The sequence below is a fragment of the Nerophis lumbriciformis genome, linkage group LG19, assembly GCF_033978685.3.
Source record: "Nerophis lumbriciformis linkage group LG19, RoL_Nlum_v2.1, whole genome shotgun sequence".
In the NCBI taxonomy this organism is placed as follows: Eukaryota; Metazoa; Chordata; class Actinopteri; order Syngnathiformes; family Syngnathidae; genus Nerophis; species Nerophis lumbriciformis.
The window spans coordinates 5,831,233-5,845,500 of record NC_084566.2 but is presented as its reverse complement, the minus strand read 5'-3'; the positions used below and the strand labels follow the sequence as shown (position 1 = coordinate 5,845,500).

At 41.9% G+C, this 14,268-nt stretch overlaps 1 protein-coding gene across 1 annotated transcript in view; it reads right to left on the bottom strand.

Moving 5' to 3' along the window:
* The window catches only part of nyap2b (neuronal tyrosine-phosphorylated phosphoinositide-3-kinase adaptor 2b), a 51,745-nt gene extending 38,253 nt beyond the window's left edge, over positions 1-13,492 (bottom strand). The window contains exons 1-2 of the mRNA XM_061979654.2: positions 12,788-13,492; positions 9,153-9,347 (exon numbers count right to left, since the gene is read on the bottom strand). Coding sequence (XP_061835638.2) covers positions 9,153-9,331 — 179 coding nt within the window. The 5' untranslated portion in view covers positions 9,332-9,347; positions 12,788-13,492. The remainder of the gene's footprint in view (positions 1-9,152; positions 9,348-12,787) is intronic.
* Between the last annotated feature and the right edge of the window lie 776 nt (positions 13,493-14,268).

Below are 14,268 nucleotides of genomic sequence, written 5' to 3'. Positions count from 1 at the left end.
AGAGTGTTACATCAATGCTCGCAGCTGGGACATTGCCGCTGAAAAGCATTGATTGGAGTTTGGGATATGAGGGATTCTGCTCACACATAATGACACCATGGAAGTCCCCCCAGCGTGTACACAATCAATCCTTATAAATGGATGATTGGCCTGAATGGAGCGTTAATGATGTCTGAGTGGAGTGCGTTAATGGATGTGTGTATCACAGGGGAGAAAATGCAACTCAAGATGTGCGGAAATTGTTTTCGACAAGAGGAATGATAACATTATGCATTTTCCTGTCAGGGTTGGAAACAAATGGGGATGAAGCTGCATTGGCATGCAATGTGTGTGTTGTCTGAGACCCCGTGGTGTGTGACAGCCCCCTGGCCAGCTGCTGCACAGAAGGTGCTTGGTGGGGTGGCTGGGGCAGGGAGCTCTAATCTGCCTAGCAACGTGGTGCCCATGGAAACAAGCTACAGCGGCAATAATAAAGCACACGTGCACTTGTTTGGCACGTGCGCAACACCCTAGTTTAGCTCCCAGCAATAATATATTTGAACATAACCCTGCATGGTTGGGCCACACGGTGAAGATACAGGTGATAACAGGAAACATGTTTATTTTTGTAGCTAGTGTCGTGACGATGTTGTTTATAAGCTGTGTGCTCAGTGATTGGCTGGAAACCCGACCACAGGTGGACCACTTCTGAAACCACTCGAAACATTGTCATGGCGGTAATATGACGGCCTAAGTATGCTTGACTGTGCAAAAAGACTAGAATATTTTAAACCTATGTGCTCGGACAGGAAGGCCCGCCTCACTCCAAGCTCACGTGTTGATCTGATTGGCCGCCGGCGGTTCCAGCTGTCACCAGGCAGAACACATCTCCTGCAATTGAGCTCACACTTCATCTGTAACATTATTTCCAACCTCTTCCTAACCACGTTTACTATTGGAAGCTTTTTCTCCCACATACACTTCCTAATAGCTGTTATTTTCAAGCAAGCAAGCCCCTTCCACTGTGAGTTACTGTAAAAAATAAGAATGAGGGGGTCTTCTCATTGACCTACTTATAGACCTCATGAAAAATCCAGTTATTTTTTTCGACTCTTCCTCTGTGTATGAATATTTCAGCACTGGCAACAGCTGAAAGACAGGGCAAGGGCAACAAGACGCCGGGTGCCCCTTCTCCTCAGGCATCAACTTGTCCTGCAACAGTGACCAAATAAATGTCTGTTCTGGGCATTTCCTGTGGCGTGAGGAACATACTTAAGAACATACAGCGGAGAGCTGAGGAAGCACATCATTGAGGCTACTGGCTACTCCAAAATCCTACTAGTTAATGCATGCTGATGACTGTTTAGCATGTATGTCACATAAAGTTTGAAATAGGCACTTTTACAGTGACATACATGCTGGTTGAAAATATGACTTTAATGCACAGTTGTATTGTTAACATCTGAAAATGTTATTTTAAGGTTAAATGAAGAAGTAAGGAATTTTGTTCTGTGTTGGTTGGTTGTTTTCATGCATACTATAGGAGCTGCCTTAACCCCAATATGAATTGTTTCCCCCCAAGAAAACCATCTTAAAAAAGACAGCTTGTCTTATATTATGAATATAGCGATTTACACATGCAAGCTGCTGCTTATAGGTTATTTGCATGCATCTTGTAGGTGCTGTCTTAACCCCAATATAGGATGAGTTTTCCCCAAGAAAACTATCTAAAAAAAGACATGTTGTCTTATATTCGGCGTCTCTCGATTTACACTCGCAAGTTGGCTTCTTTTTAAATTTAATTTGCATGCATTTTGTAAATATTGTATAAACCTCCATATGAGTTGAGCTTTCCACCAAGAAAACAGTCTGAAAAAAAAAAGGTTGTCTTATATTTGGGGTCTCGTGATTTACACATGCAAGTTACCATCTTCTTTTAGGTTGTTTGCATGCATACTATAGGAGCCGCCTTAACCCCAATATGAATTGTTTCCCCCCGAGAAAAACATCTTAAAAAAGACAGGTTGTCTTATATTCGGCGTCTAGCGATTTACACTCGCAAGTTGGCTTCTTTTTCAATTTAATTTGCATGCATTTTGTAAATATTGTATAAACCTCCATATGAGTTGAGTTTTCCACCAAGAAAACAGTCTGAAAAAAGATAGCTGTCTTATATTTGGAGTCTCGTGATTTACACATGCAAGTTACCATCTTCTTTTAGGTTGTTTGCATGCATACTATAGGAGCTGCCTTAATCCCAATATGAATAGTTTCCCCCCAAGAAAACCATCTTAAAAAAGACAGGTTGTCTTATATTATGAATTTAGCGATTTACACATGCAAGCTGCTGCCTATAGGTTATTTGCATGCATCTTGTAGGTGCTGTCTTAACCCCAATATAAGATGAGTTTTCTCCAAGAAAACTATCTAAAAAAAGACATGTTGTCTTATATTCGGCGTCTCTCGATTTACACTCGCAAGTTGGCTTCTTTTTAAATTTAATTTGCATGCATTTTGTAAATATTGTATAAACCTCCATATGAGTTGAGCTTTCCACCAAGAAAACAGTCTGAAAAAAAAAAGGTTGTCTTATATTTGGGGTCTCGTGATTTACACATGCAAGTTACCATCTTCTTTTAGGTTGTTTGCATGCATACTATAGGAGCCGCCTTAACCCCAATATGAATTGTTTCCCCCCGAGAAAAACATCTTAAAAAAGACAGGTTGTCTTATATTCGGCGTCTAGCGATTTACACTCGCAAGTTGGCTTCTTTTTCAATTTAATTTGCATGCATTTTGTAAATATTGTATAAACCTCCATATGAGTTGAGTTTTCCACCAAGAAAACAGTCTGAAAAAAGATAGGTTGTCTTATATTTGGAGTCTCGTGATTTACACATGCAAGTTACCATCTTCTTTTAGGTTGTTTGCATGCATACTATAGGAGCTGCCTTAATCCCAATATGAATAGTTTCCCCCCAAGAAAACCATCTTAAAAAAGACAGCTTGTCTTATATTATGAATATAGCGATTTACACATGCAAGCTGCTGCTTATAGGTTATTTGCATGCATCTTGTAGGTGCTGTCTTAACCCCAATATAGGATGAGTTTTCCCCAAGAAAACTATCTAAAAAAAGACATGTTGTCTTATATTCGGCGTCTCTCGATTTACACTCGCAAGTTGGCTTCTTTTTAAATTTAATTTGCATGCATTTTGTAAATATTGTATAAACCTCCATATGAGTTGAGCTTTCCACCAAGAAAACAGTCTGAAAAAAAAAAGGTTGTCTTATATTTGGGGTCTCGTGATTTACACATGCAAGTTACCATCTTCTTTTAGGTTGTTTGCATGCATACTATAGGAGCCGCCTTAACCCCAATATGAATTGTTTCCCCCCGAGAAAAACATCTTAAAAAAGACAGGTTGTCTTATATTCGGCGTCTAGCGATTTACACTCGCAAGTTGGCTTCTTTTTCAATTTAATTTGCATGCATTTTGTAAATATTGTATAAACCTCCATATGAGTTGAGTTTTCCACCAAGAAAACAGTCTGAAAAAAGATAGGTTGTCTTATATTTGGAGTCTCGTGATTTACACATGCAAGTTACCATCTTCTTTTAGGTTGTTTGCATGCATACTATAGGAGCTGCCTTAATCCCAATATGAATAGTTTCCCCCCAAGAAAACCATCTTAAAAAAGACAGCTTGTCTTATATTATGAATATAGCGATTTACACATGCAAGCTGCTGCTTATAGGTTATTTGCATGCATCTTGTAGGTGCTGTCTTAACCCCAATATAGGATGAGTTTTCCCCAAGAAAACTATCTAAAAAAAGACATGTTGTCTTATATTCGGCGTCTCTCGATTTACACTCGCAAGTTGGCTTCTTTTTAAATTTAATTTGCATGCATTTTGTAAATATTGTATAAACCTCCATATGAGTTGAGCTTTCCACCAAGAAAACAGTCTGAAAAAAAAAAGGTTGTCTTATATTTGGGGTCTCGTGATTTACACATGCAAGTTACCATCTTCTTTTAGGTTGTTTGCATGCATACTATAGGAGCCGCCTTAACCCCAATATGAATTGTTTCCCCCCGAGAAAAACATCTTAAAAAAGACAGGTTGTCTTATATTCGGCGTCTAGCGATTTACACTCGCAAGTTGGCTTCTTTTTCAATTTAATTTGCATGCATTTTGTAAATATTGTATAAACCTCCATATGAGTTGAGTTTTCCACCAAGAAAACAGTCTGAAAAAAGATAGCTGTCTTATATTTGGAGTCTCGTGATTTACACATGCAAGTTACCATCTTCTTTTAGGTTGTTTGCATGCATACTATAGGAGCTGCCTTAATCCCAATATGAATAGTTTCCCCCCAAGAAAACCATCTTAAAAAAGACAGGTTGTCTTATATTATGAATTTAGCGATTTACACATGCAAGCTGCTGCCTATAGGTTATTTGCATGCATCTTGTAGGTGCTGTCTTAACCCCAATATAAGATGAGTTTTCTCCAAGAAAACTATCTAAAAAAAGACATGTTGTCTTATATTCGGCGTCTCTCGATTTACACTCGCAAGTTGGCTTCTTTTTAAATTTAATTTGCATGCATTTTGTAAATATCGTATAAACCTCCATATGAGTTGAGCTTTCCACCAAGAAAACAGTCTGAAAAAAAAAAGGTTGTCTTATATTTGGGGTCTCGTGATTTACACATGCAAGTTACCATCTTCTTTTAGGTTGTTTGCATGCATACTATAGGAGCCGCCTTAACCCCAATATGAATTGTTTCCCCCCGAGAAAAACATCTTAAAAAAGACAGGTTGTCTTATATTCGGCGTCTAGCGATTTACACTCGCAAGTTGGCTTCTTTTTCAATTTAATTTGCATGCATTTTGTAAATATTGTATAAACCTCCATATGAGTTGAGTTTTCCACCAAGAAAACAGTCTGAAAAAAGATAGCTGTCTTATATTTGGAGTCTCGTGATTTACACATGCAAGTTACCATCTTCTTTTAGGTTGTTTGCATGCATACTATAGGAGCTGCCTTAATCCCAATATGAATAGTTTCCCCCCAAGAAAACCATCTTAAAAAAGACAGGTTGTCTTATATTATGAATTTAGCAATTTACACATGCAAGCTGCTGCCTATAGGTTATTTGCATGCATCTTGTAGGTGCTGTCTTAACCCCAATATAAGATGAGTTTTCTCCAAGAAAACTATCTAAAAAAAGACATGTTGTCTTATATTCGGCGTCTCTCGATTTACACTCGCAAGTTGGCTTCTTTTTAAATTTAATTTGCATGCATTTTGTAAATATTGTATAAACCTCCATATGAGTTGAGCTTTCCACCAAGAAAACAGTCTGAAAAAAAAAAGGTTGTCTTATATTTGGGGTCTTGTGATTTACACATGCAAGTTACCATCTTCTTTTAGATTGTTTGCATGCATACTATAGGAGCCGCCTTAACCCCAATATGAATTGTTTCCCCCCGAGAAAAACATCTTAAAAAAGACAGGTTGTCTTATATTCGGCGTCTAGCGATTTACACTCGCAAGTTGGCTTCTTTTTCAATTTAATTTGCATGCATTTTGTAAATATTGTATAAACCTCCATATGAGTTGAGTTTTCCACCAAGAAAACAGTCTGAAAAAAGATAGGTTGTCTTATATTTGGAGTCTCGTGATTTACACATGCAAGTTACCATCTTCTTTTAGGTTGTTTGCATGCATACTATAGGAGCTGCCTTAATCCCAATATGAATAGTTTCCCCCCAAGAAAACCATCTTAAAAAAGACAGGTTGTCTTATATTATGAATTTAGCGATTTACACATGCAAGCTGCTGCCTATAGGTTATTTGCATGCATCTTGTAGGTGCTGTCTTAACCCCAATATAAGATGAGTTTTCCCCAAGAAAACTATCTAAAAAAAGACATGTTGTTCTATATTCGGCGTCTAGCGATTTACACTTGCAAGTTGGCTTTTTAAAAAATTTAATTTGCATGCATTTTGTAAATATTGTATAAACCTCAATATGAGTTGAGCTTTCCACCAAGAAAACAGTCTGAAGAAAAGATAGGTTGTCTTATATTTGGGGTCTAGTGATTCACACATGGAAGCTGCTGTCTTCGTATAGGTTATTTACATGCATTTTGTAAATATTGTATAAACCTCCATATGAGTTGAGCTTTCCCCCAAGAAAACAATCTGAATAAAAGATAGATTGTCTTATATTTGGGGTGTAGTAATTTACACATGCAAGTTGCCGTCTTCTTGAAGTTCATTTACATGCATTTTGTAAATATTATATAAACCTCAATATGAGTTGAGCTTTTCCTCGAGAAAATGATCTGGAAAAAAAGATAGGTTGTCTTATATTTGGAGTCTAGTGATTTACACATGCAAGCTGCCGTCTTCTTATAGGTTATTTACAAACCCCGTTTCTATATGAGTTGGGAAATTGTGTTCGATGTAAATATAAACAGAATACAATGATTTTGCAAATCTTTTTCAACCCAAATTCAATTGAATGCACTACAAAGACAAGATATTTAATGTTCAAACTCATAAACTTTATTATTTTTTTGCAAATAATAATTAAGTTAGAATTTCATGGCTGCAACACGTGCCAAAGTAGTTGGGAAAGGGCAAGTTCACCACTGTGTTACATGGCCTTTCCTTTTAACAACACTCAGTAAACGTTTGGGAACTGAGGAGACACATTTTTTAATATTCTCAGGTGGAATTCTTTCCCATTCTTGCTTGATGTACAGCTTAAGTTGTTCAACAGTCTGGGGGTCTCCGTTGTGGTATTTTAGGCTTCATAATGCACCACACATTTTCAATGGGAGACAGGTCTGGACTACAGGCAGGCCAGTCTAGTACCCGCACTCTTTTACTATGAAGCCACGTTTATGTAACACGTGGCTTGGCATTGTCTTGCTGAAATAAGCAGGGGCGTCCATGGTAACGTTGCTTGGATGGGAACATGTGTTGCTCCAAAACCTGTATGTACCTTTCAGCATTAATGGCGCCTTCACAGATGTGTAAGTTACCCATGTCTTTGGCACTAATACACCCCCATACCATCACAGATACTGGCTTTTCAACTTTGCGCCTATAACAATCCGGATGGTTCTTTTCCTCTTTGGTCCGGAGGACACGACATCCACAGTTTCCAAAAACAATTTGAAATGTGGACTCGTCAGACCACAGAACACTTTTCCACTTTGTATCAGTCCATCTTAGATGAGCTCAGGCCCAGCGAAGCCGACAGCGTTTCTGGGTGTTGTTGATAAACGGTTTTCGCCTTGCATAGGAGAGTTTTAACTTGCACTTACAGATGTAGCGACCAACTGTAGTTACTGACAGTGGGTTTCTGAAGTGTTCCTGAGCCCATGTGGTGATATCCTTTACACACTGATGTCGCTTGTTGATGCAGTACAGCCTGAGGGATCGAAGGTCACGGGCTTAGCTGCTCACGTGCAGTGATTTCTCCAGATTCTCTGAACCCTTTGATGATATTACAGACCGTAGATGGTGAAATCCCTAAATTCCTTGCAATAGCTGGTTGAGAAAGGTTTTTCTTAAACTGTTCAACAATTTGCTCACGCATTTGTTGACAAAGTGGTGACCCTCGCCCCATCCTTGTTTGTGAATGACTGAGCATTTCATGGAATCTACTTTTATACCCAATCATGGCACCCACCTGTTCCCAATTTGCCTGTTCACCTGTGGAATGTCCCAAATAAGTCTTTGATGAGCATTCCTCAACTTTATCAGTATTTATTGCCATCTTTCCCAACTTCTTTGTCACGTGTTGCTGGCATCAAATTCCAAAGTCAATGATTATTTGCAAAAAAATTTTTTTTTATCAGTTTGAACATCAAATATGTTGTCTTTGTAGCATATTCAACTGAATATGGGTTGAAAATTATTTGCAAATCACTGTATTCTGTTTATATTTACATCTAACACAATTTCCCAACTCATATGGAAACGGGGTTTGTACATGCATTTTGTAAATATTATATAAACCTCAATATGAGTTGAGCTTTCCCCCAAGAAAACAGTCTGGAAAAAAAGATAGGTTGTCTTATATTTGGGGTCTATTGATTTACACATGCAAGCTGCCGTCTTCTTATAAGTTATTTACATGCATATTGTGAGTACTGTACTAACCCCTTTAATTCATTGAACATTTATTTTCAAAAAGAGTCAATTTGTATTTTAATTTTTTTCAAAAAGCAGGTCTTCAAAAAGAATGGTTGTCTTATATTCAGGATCATCTTATATTGGGGTCAATATGGTAGTATCCCGAATGCAAAATTGCCCAACCTATAATGCATTTAGACCGGCAAAATGAATGCTCCCAACCTTAATGGTGACTAGAGTGAGGGTGGGCGCTTCAATCAGCTGTCAAGGCACTCCAAGAAGACCAATTATTTGGAAACATACTGTATGCCAAGATGAGTCCACCAACATATTTAAGCTGGCCAGAACTTTCTGCTCATTATTATGGCAATTATAAAGTGTATATCAAGGGATAGAAAACAAATCACAATGCCAGTGTCACCACACCAACACTTCCAAAGCTTTCCGCCTCATCCTTAGCTCTTCTACCCTAAACCCCAGCACGCTGTATCCACGTGGCGGTCACTCCAGCACGCTGTATCCACGTGGCGGTCACTCCAGCACACTGTATCCACGTGACGGTCACTCCAGCATGCCGTATCCACGTCACTTTGTTAGAGTGCGCCGCTTTTTTGTGTTGTTTTGGGGACAATACACAAAGCAAGGCATGCACCAAAGAAGGTTGCCTCAACATCTTCCCAGCCTGCTGTTATTCTTTCATTCCTCTGGATCCCATAAATGGAGCAGTGATGACCTCAATCCAAGTCCCAAAAAAGTCTAAAAGTGAAAAACTAATTATCCTCCATAGATCATGGCTGCTACCAGTTTGCACTTGCAATCTTCAGAATGTGGCACCGTGCCTTGGCCACAGGGACCCTGTGGCCACTTGGCCCAGTTCTTACAACCTCTTCCTCCTGCACTCATTGACATGTATCATAATCCTCCTCATGTGCAGGACAAAGGCACAACATCACCCTAGAACCCAGACATAACATTGACCCCCTTTGTTTTCCGCTCCAATCATCTTCCTACCTTCTTATGGCTTCCTCTTGTTTTCTCTTCTTGTCGTTTTTCTCCTGCAGGAATATCCTATTTTTCTCATTCCTGGCGTGGTCCAGGTTCTGAGCCACGAGGCCGTTGTAGGCTCTCAGCCCATTCTCCTCCACATACTGGAAAAAGCGGAGAGTTTCCTCTTCCTTGGAGCTCATCATTCTTCAAGTGCTCCCACTGGAACACAAGGATGTGGTTATTAGCATGTAATAGAGGCTTAATAGGCAGAGTAGCAAACTAATACATAAAGTGCATCCAGAAAGTATTCACAGCGCTTCACTGTTTCCACATTTTGTTACGTTACAGCCTTACTCCACAATGGAATACATTTATTTTACTCCTCAATTCTAACAGTTACTTTGGGGGAAAAAAAGGAAATTTAAAAAAAATAAAAGACTTAAAAAAAAAAAAAAGTATTTACAGCATTTGTTCAATACTTTGGCAGCAATTACAGCCTCAAGTCTTTTTGAACACGATGCCACAAACTTGGCACACCTATCTTTGGACAGTTTCAATCATTCCTCTTTGTAGCACCTCTCAAGCTCCATCAGGTTGGATGGGAAGCATTGTTTTTTTATCCAGGATGTCTCTGTACATTGCTGCATTCATCTTTCCCTTTATCCCAGGGGTGGGCAAACCTTTTGGCTCAGGGGCCACATTGGCTTTTGAAATTTGACAGACATGATGCACTTCAAAGCACGTCATATCTGTTGGAACTAAGAGTAGACTTCCCAAACATGGGCTATACATCTGTTTTCAACAATACCATATCAGAACCTCAAAGAAATACAACAATGGTATTACAGGGTTAACACTTACATTCTCTTCCAGTGGGAGCAGTGTTGTTGAGCACCCTCTTTTGCCAGTGCGCCAAAGTCTAGTATCTGTTTTGTTGTGGCAATTCTCAAAACAGCTCTTTGCCTAATTTTGTTCTTATATTTGGCGGACCGGATTAAAAAGACCAACCCGGGATGTGGCTCCCGGGCTGTAGTTTGCCCATCCCTGCTCTACCCTGACTAGTCTTCCAGTTCCTAGGTAAAAAAAACATCCCCACATCATGATGCTGCCACCACCATGCTTTACTGTAGGGATGGTATTGTCCTGGTGATGAGCGGTGCCTGGTTTCTTCCAAACATGACGCCTGGCATTCGCGCCAAAGACTTCATTCTTTGTCTCATCAGACCAGAGAATTTAGTTTCTCATGGTCTTGAGAGTCTTTCAGGTGCATGCTGGCAAACTTTTTACTAATAAATAGCTTCCATCTGGCCACTCTACCATACAGGCCTGATTGGTGGATTGCTGCAGAGATGGTTGTCCTTCTGGAAGGTTCTCCTCTCTCCACAGATGAATGTTGTAGATCTGACAGAGTGACCATCAGGTTCTTGGTCACCTCCCTGACTGGACTAAGATGAATGCAGAAATGTACAGAGACATACTGGATGAAAACCAACTGGGAGACTAGTCAGGATAGAGGGACAGATGAATGCAGCAATGTACAGAGACATCCTGGATGACAACCAACACTTCACATCCAACCTGATGGAGCTTGGGAGGTGCTGCAAAGAGGAATGGGCCAAACTGGTGTGCCAAGTTTGTGACGTCGTATTCAAAAAGACTTGAGACTGTAATTGCTGACAAAGGTGCGTCATTAAAGTATTGAGCAAAGGATGTCAATACTTATGTACATGTGATTGTTTTGGTTTATTTTTTAATACATTTGCAAAAGTTTAAAAATAATGCTTTTCACATTGTCATTATGGGGTGTTGTCTTTGAGGACAAAAACACATTTATTACATTGTGGAATAAGGCGGTCACATAACAAAATGTGGAAAAAAAGTGAGCTATTATCTTGTCACTCAAGCAGTTTGTGATGCCGTTTAGCTTTCTTACTCTTTCTTGCACTTTGCATCATTCGTGTGTCCATTCCCTTGGAAGATTGCAACATCCTAAGTGATCATGTGACATGCACACGAAACGCTACAGCAATACGCAAACCGTCACGGCACCGTCTGGAACATATTGGCGAGGTTTTTGGCTGTGAATTGGTTCAGGCTGTTGTTTTTCTCAGTTGTTCTTGCACATGCTCTGACTAAAAGCACCAGCGTTTGATAGCCAGGGTGTGATAGCAACTTAAAAAAAAAAAAGAGCTTTCTTTTATAAGAAAATGGGATGAGAAATGTACTTCTGGGAGCAGATTACAATTTACTCGACTGCAGTGCGTGGTTTTGCATGCGTGCATAATCGTCAGACTTGTGTCTGATGTCTAAAAATAGTCTGCACTGGAGTTGCTGTAAAAGACTATTCCTGACAGCACCTCGACAATATGCTTGTGTGTGCGTGAAAGCGAGCGCTGATGCCGTCACCCTCGGTTTTTGTTTTTCTCACTCGCTCCCAGCGACTTAGCATCCGAGATGAGTCGTGCGGCGGCTAATGAGGACATGGAGAGTTCATAGAATGTGCGTCCTCCACAAAATGCGTGAATTGGGAAGAGGCCGGCGGAGGAGGAGAACGAAGACAGCTCATGCTTTTATTATGTAGGTCACTGTTTTTCAGATCAGTCTCACGCTTGTTTACGTGGGAGAGGACCACGCAGGGGGGGGGGGGGATTTCTGTATGTATATTTGTGTTTGGGGGTGCGGGTGAGGGGGGGTGTTGGCGTGCAGCCAGATGGAGGTGGCATGGCCAATTAGGACGCTGACCGTGGTCAACATTGGTCTACCTTGTCTATGAATAAATCCCGCGTGGGTCTGAGGTCACTGGGTTTATCTGTCTCACTACTTTTTTGGCACACATTTGACACAGGAGGCCGTCTGCCTCTCACGGTGCAAACCAGGTCACCGCAGCCCTAAAGGTGTCCTCTCTCTCTCTCTCTCTCTCTCTCTCTCTCTTTCTTTTCTTAAGTCTTATCGCTGATGCACAGACACCTGGAGAGATGAGAAAGTAGTTTAGGAGGAGAGGTGCACCCGTTGGATGTGTGAAGGATGCACAGTTCAAACAGTGTCGGAGCTGAATTAAGCCTGTCTGCCTAATCCCTGTAAGCCTGCGGCAGCACTCTGCACCGGAATCCGCTTGTTTATCACACTGTTTTTCATCGGCCAGGCCTTTCACATTGGATTGTCCTCCCATAACTCATCAATGTAAAATGCTATTCTTATTTGCTCATCTCCATAAAACCTGTCAGTTCCACAACCCATTTACCTCAGTGCAACACCCCCTCCCATCCTGCTCCGTCTCCTTCACTAAACCCTTTTCTTTTTTACGTTTATTTACTTCTTTTTTTTGGCGGTGTGTTCCTCTGTCCAGTTGATGTCGGCTGCAACTGTTTGGAACACAGATGTGCACTTTGCTTGAAAAGTCAAGGAAAGTGGCACGCCGTTTCCGTTTCCAGGCAACCACGTGACGGTAGACGGGGTGGCGTGGACATTCTGCAGACACAATGTCAAAACGATTGCAAGGCCAACAGCCTGCTGACGAGACGCGTGGATGATCGAGTTCACACACACACGCACACACACACACGGTGTAGTGGTGTGCACCGAAGCTCCACACCTGGCTGCATTTTGGGAGGAAAATGCCAACTTAGGTGCATCATGCGGAGATACTGTGCTATACTTACAAGGGACCAATATAGCTTCTATCTTCCTCTGACGGGTCCAGAACTCTGACCTTTGCTGGAGATCCAGTGCACTGTTAAATCCACAGAGACGTCCATCCATTGTACGGTCCAATTGCATTGCTCGAAGGAGTACCCGGGACCAGGTGTTGCCGAGTCGTTGTCGAGGGAATCCGGGCCATCGGGTGCCCGGCCCAACGCTCCCTCCCTCCCGGGCAGAAAACGGCGTCAAACTCCTATCCAGGTGGCAGATTTCTCAGCACATGTTAGAGAGAGAAGGATGATGCGGTGGAGCCGCAGACCGCAAGCAAACATGTCACAACTCAGACACCACTTGCACGGACAGTCTTTCAAATGATCTTTAAGAATCAACTCCCGCCTTTTTCTGGATGTCCGAATGCACAGAATCCCCCACAGTGTGCCACATCGCAGGTCCTCATCCAGAGAGACAGCCGGCTAGAGTCGTGCGGTTTTCCAGGTAAGACATTCCCAGCCGGTCTGCGCTGAAGCAGGTGACACCGGGCTTCCCAGCGCTAGATCAAAACAAGAACACGCCCACCTTCCACTACAGCGTCATCCTCTCCTCCTCTCCTCCCCTCTTGCCGCTTCCTGACACCGTTTCCCCCTCGCTGAGTGCCATCAGCCCAGCACTCGTGCGTCCCTATTTGCCGGTTTTAGGTTTCTCTCGTGCGCTGGAACTGCAGCTTGTGTTCCTGCCTTCAGCACCACGGACAGCTCTGTCAGATGGGGTGGGGGGGGGGGGGATCTCGGTGATGGCTGAGTGGAGAGATGGGGAGCGGAGTGGGAGGAGCCAATCGGGCGTGACCTCATTAGACTCAACCTCCTCTTCCCTTGGCAACCACCCGGTTCCCCCTCTTGTGCCCCCCCCCCCCCCCCTTTACAGCTCGTAAACAAGACCGAGACACAAAAATACTGAGCTGTGAATGCACCGTGTTGCTCTCAAGTGCATTCGTTACATTCACCGCCGCCAAAACAAAATATACAGCAGTGCAGTACCCACTGACGCTACCTGTTTGCATCATAACAAAGATTGTTCTCACTGTAGGATTGAGTTGAATCTGAGTTGCATTGTTGTCAGCAGCTCTGGGCTTTGGGGTTGTTTGCTTGTTTATGTGGTGGGAACGCCTGTTACATGGGGGGGTGGTTGAGCTGTCCCGGTGGGGTGGGGTTTGCTGGGACAGATTAACACAGTCGACACAAAAGGATTAGGGGCCAGAGATCTGTTGTTTTCATCAACCCTTCCCTCCATTTCTCTTAACCCCCTCCCTCACTTTCCTGCTATCTGTCTGGAAAGTTGCGCAGTGGAAGGTCTGACATGCTTGAATCCGTTCATTTGAAATACAGTAATGTTGTGCAGCCTTGCAAGTCCAAAATTAGACCACCGGCGGTTGAAACGCTCGTCTCAGTGACAACACAGCGCCATAAATAGCCAATCGCTATGATCTGAGTGCCATTAAAGAGTC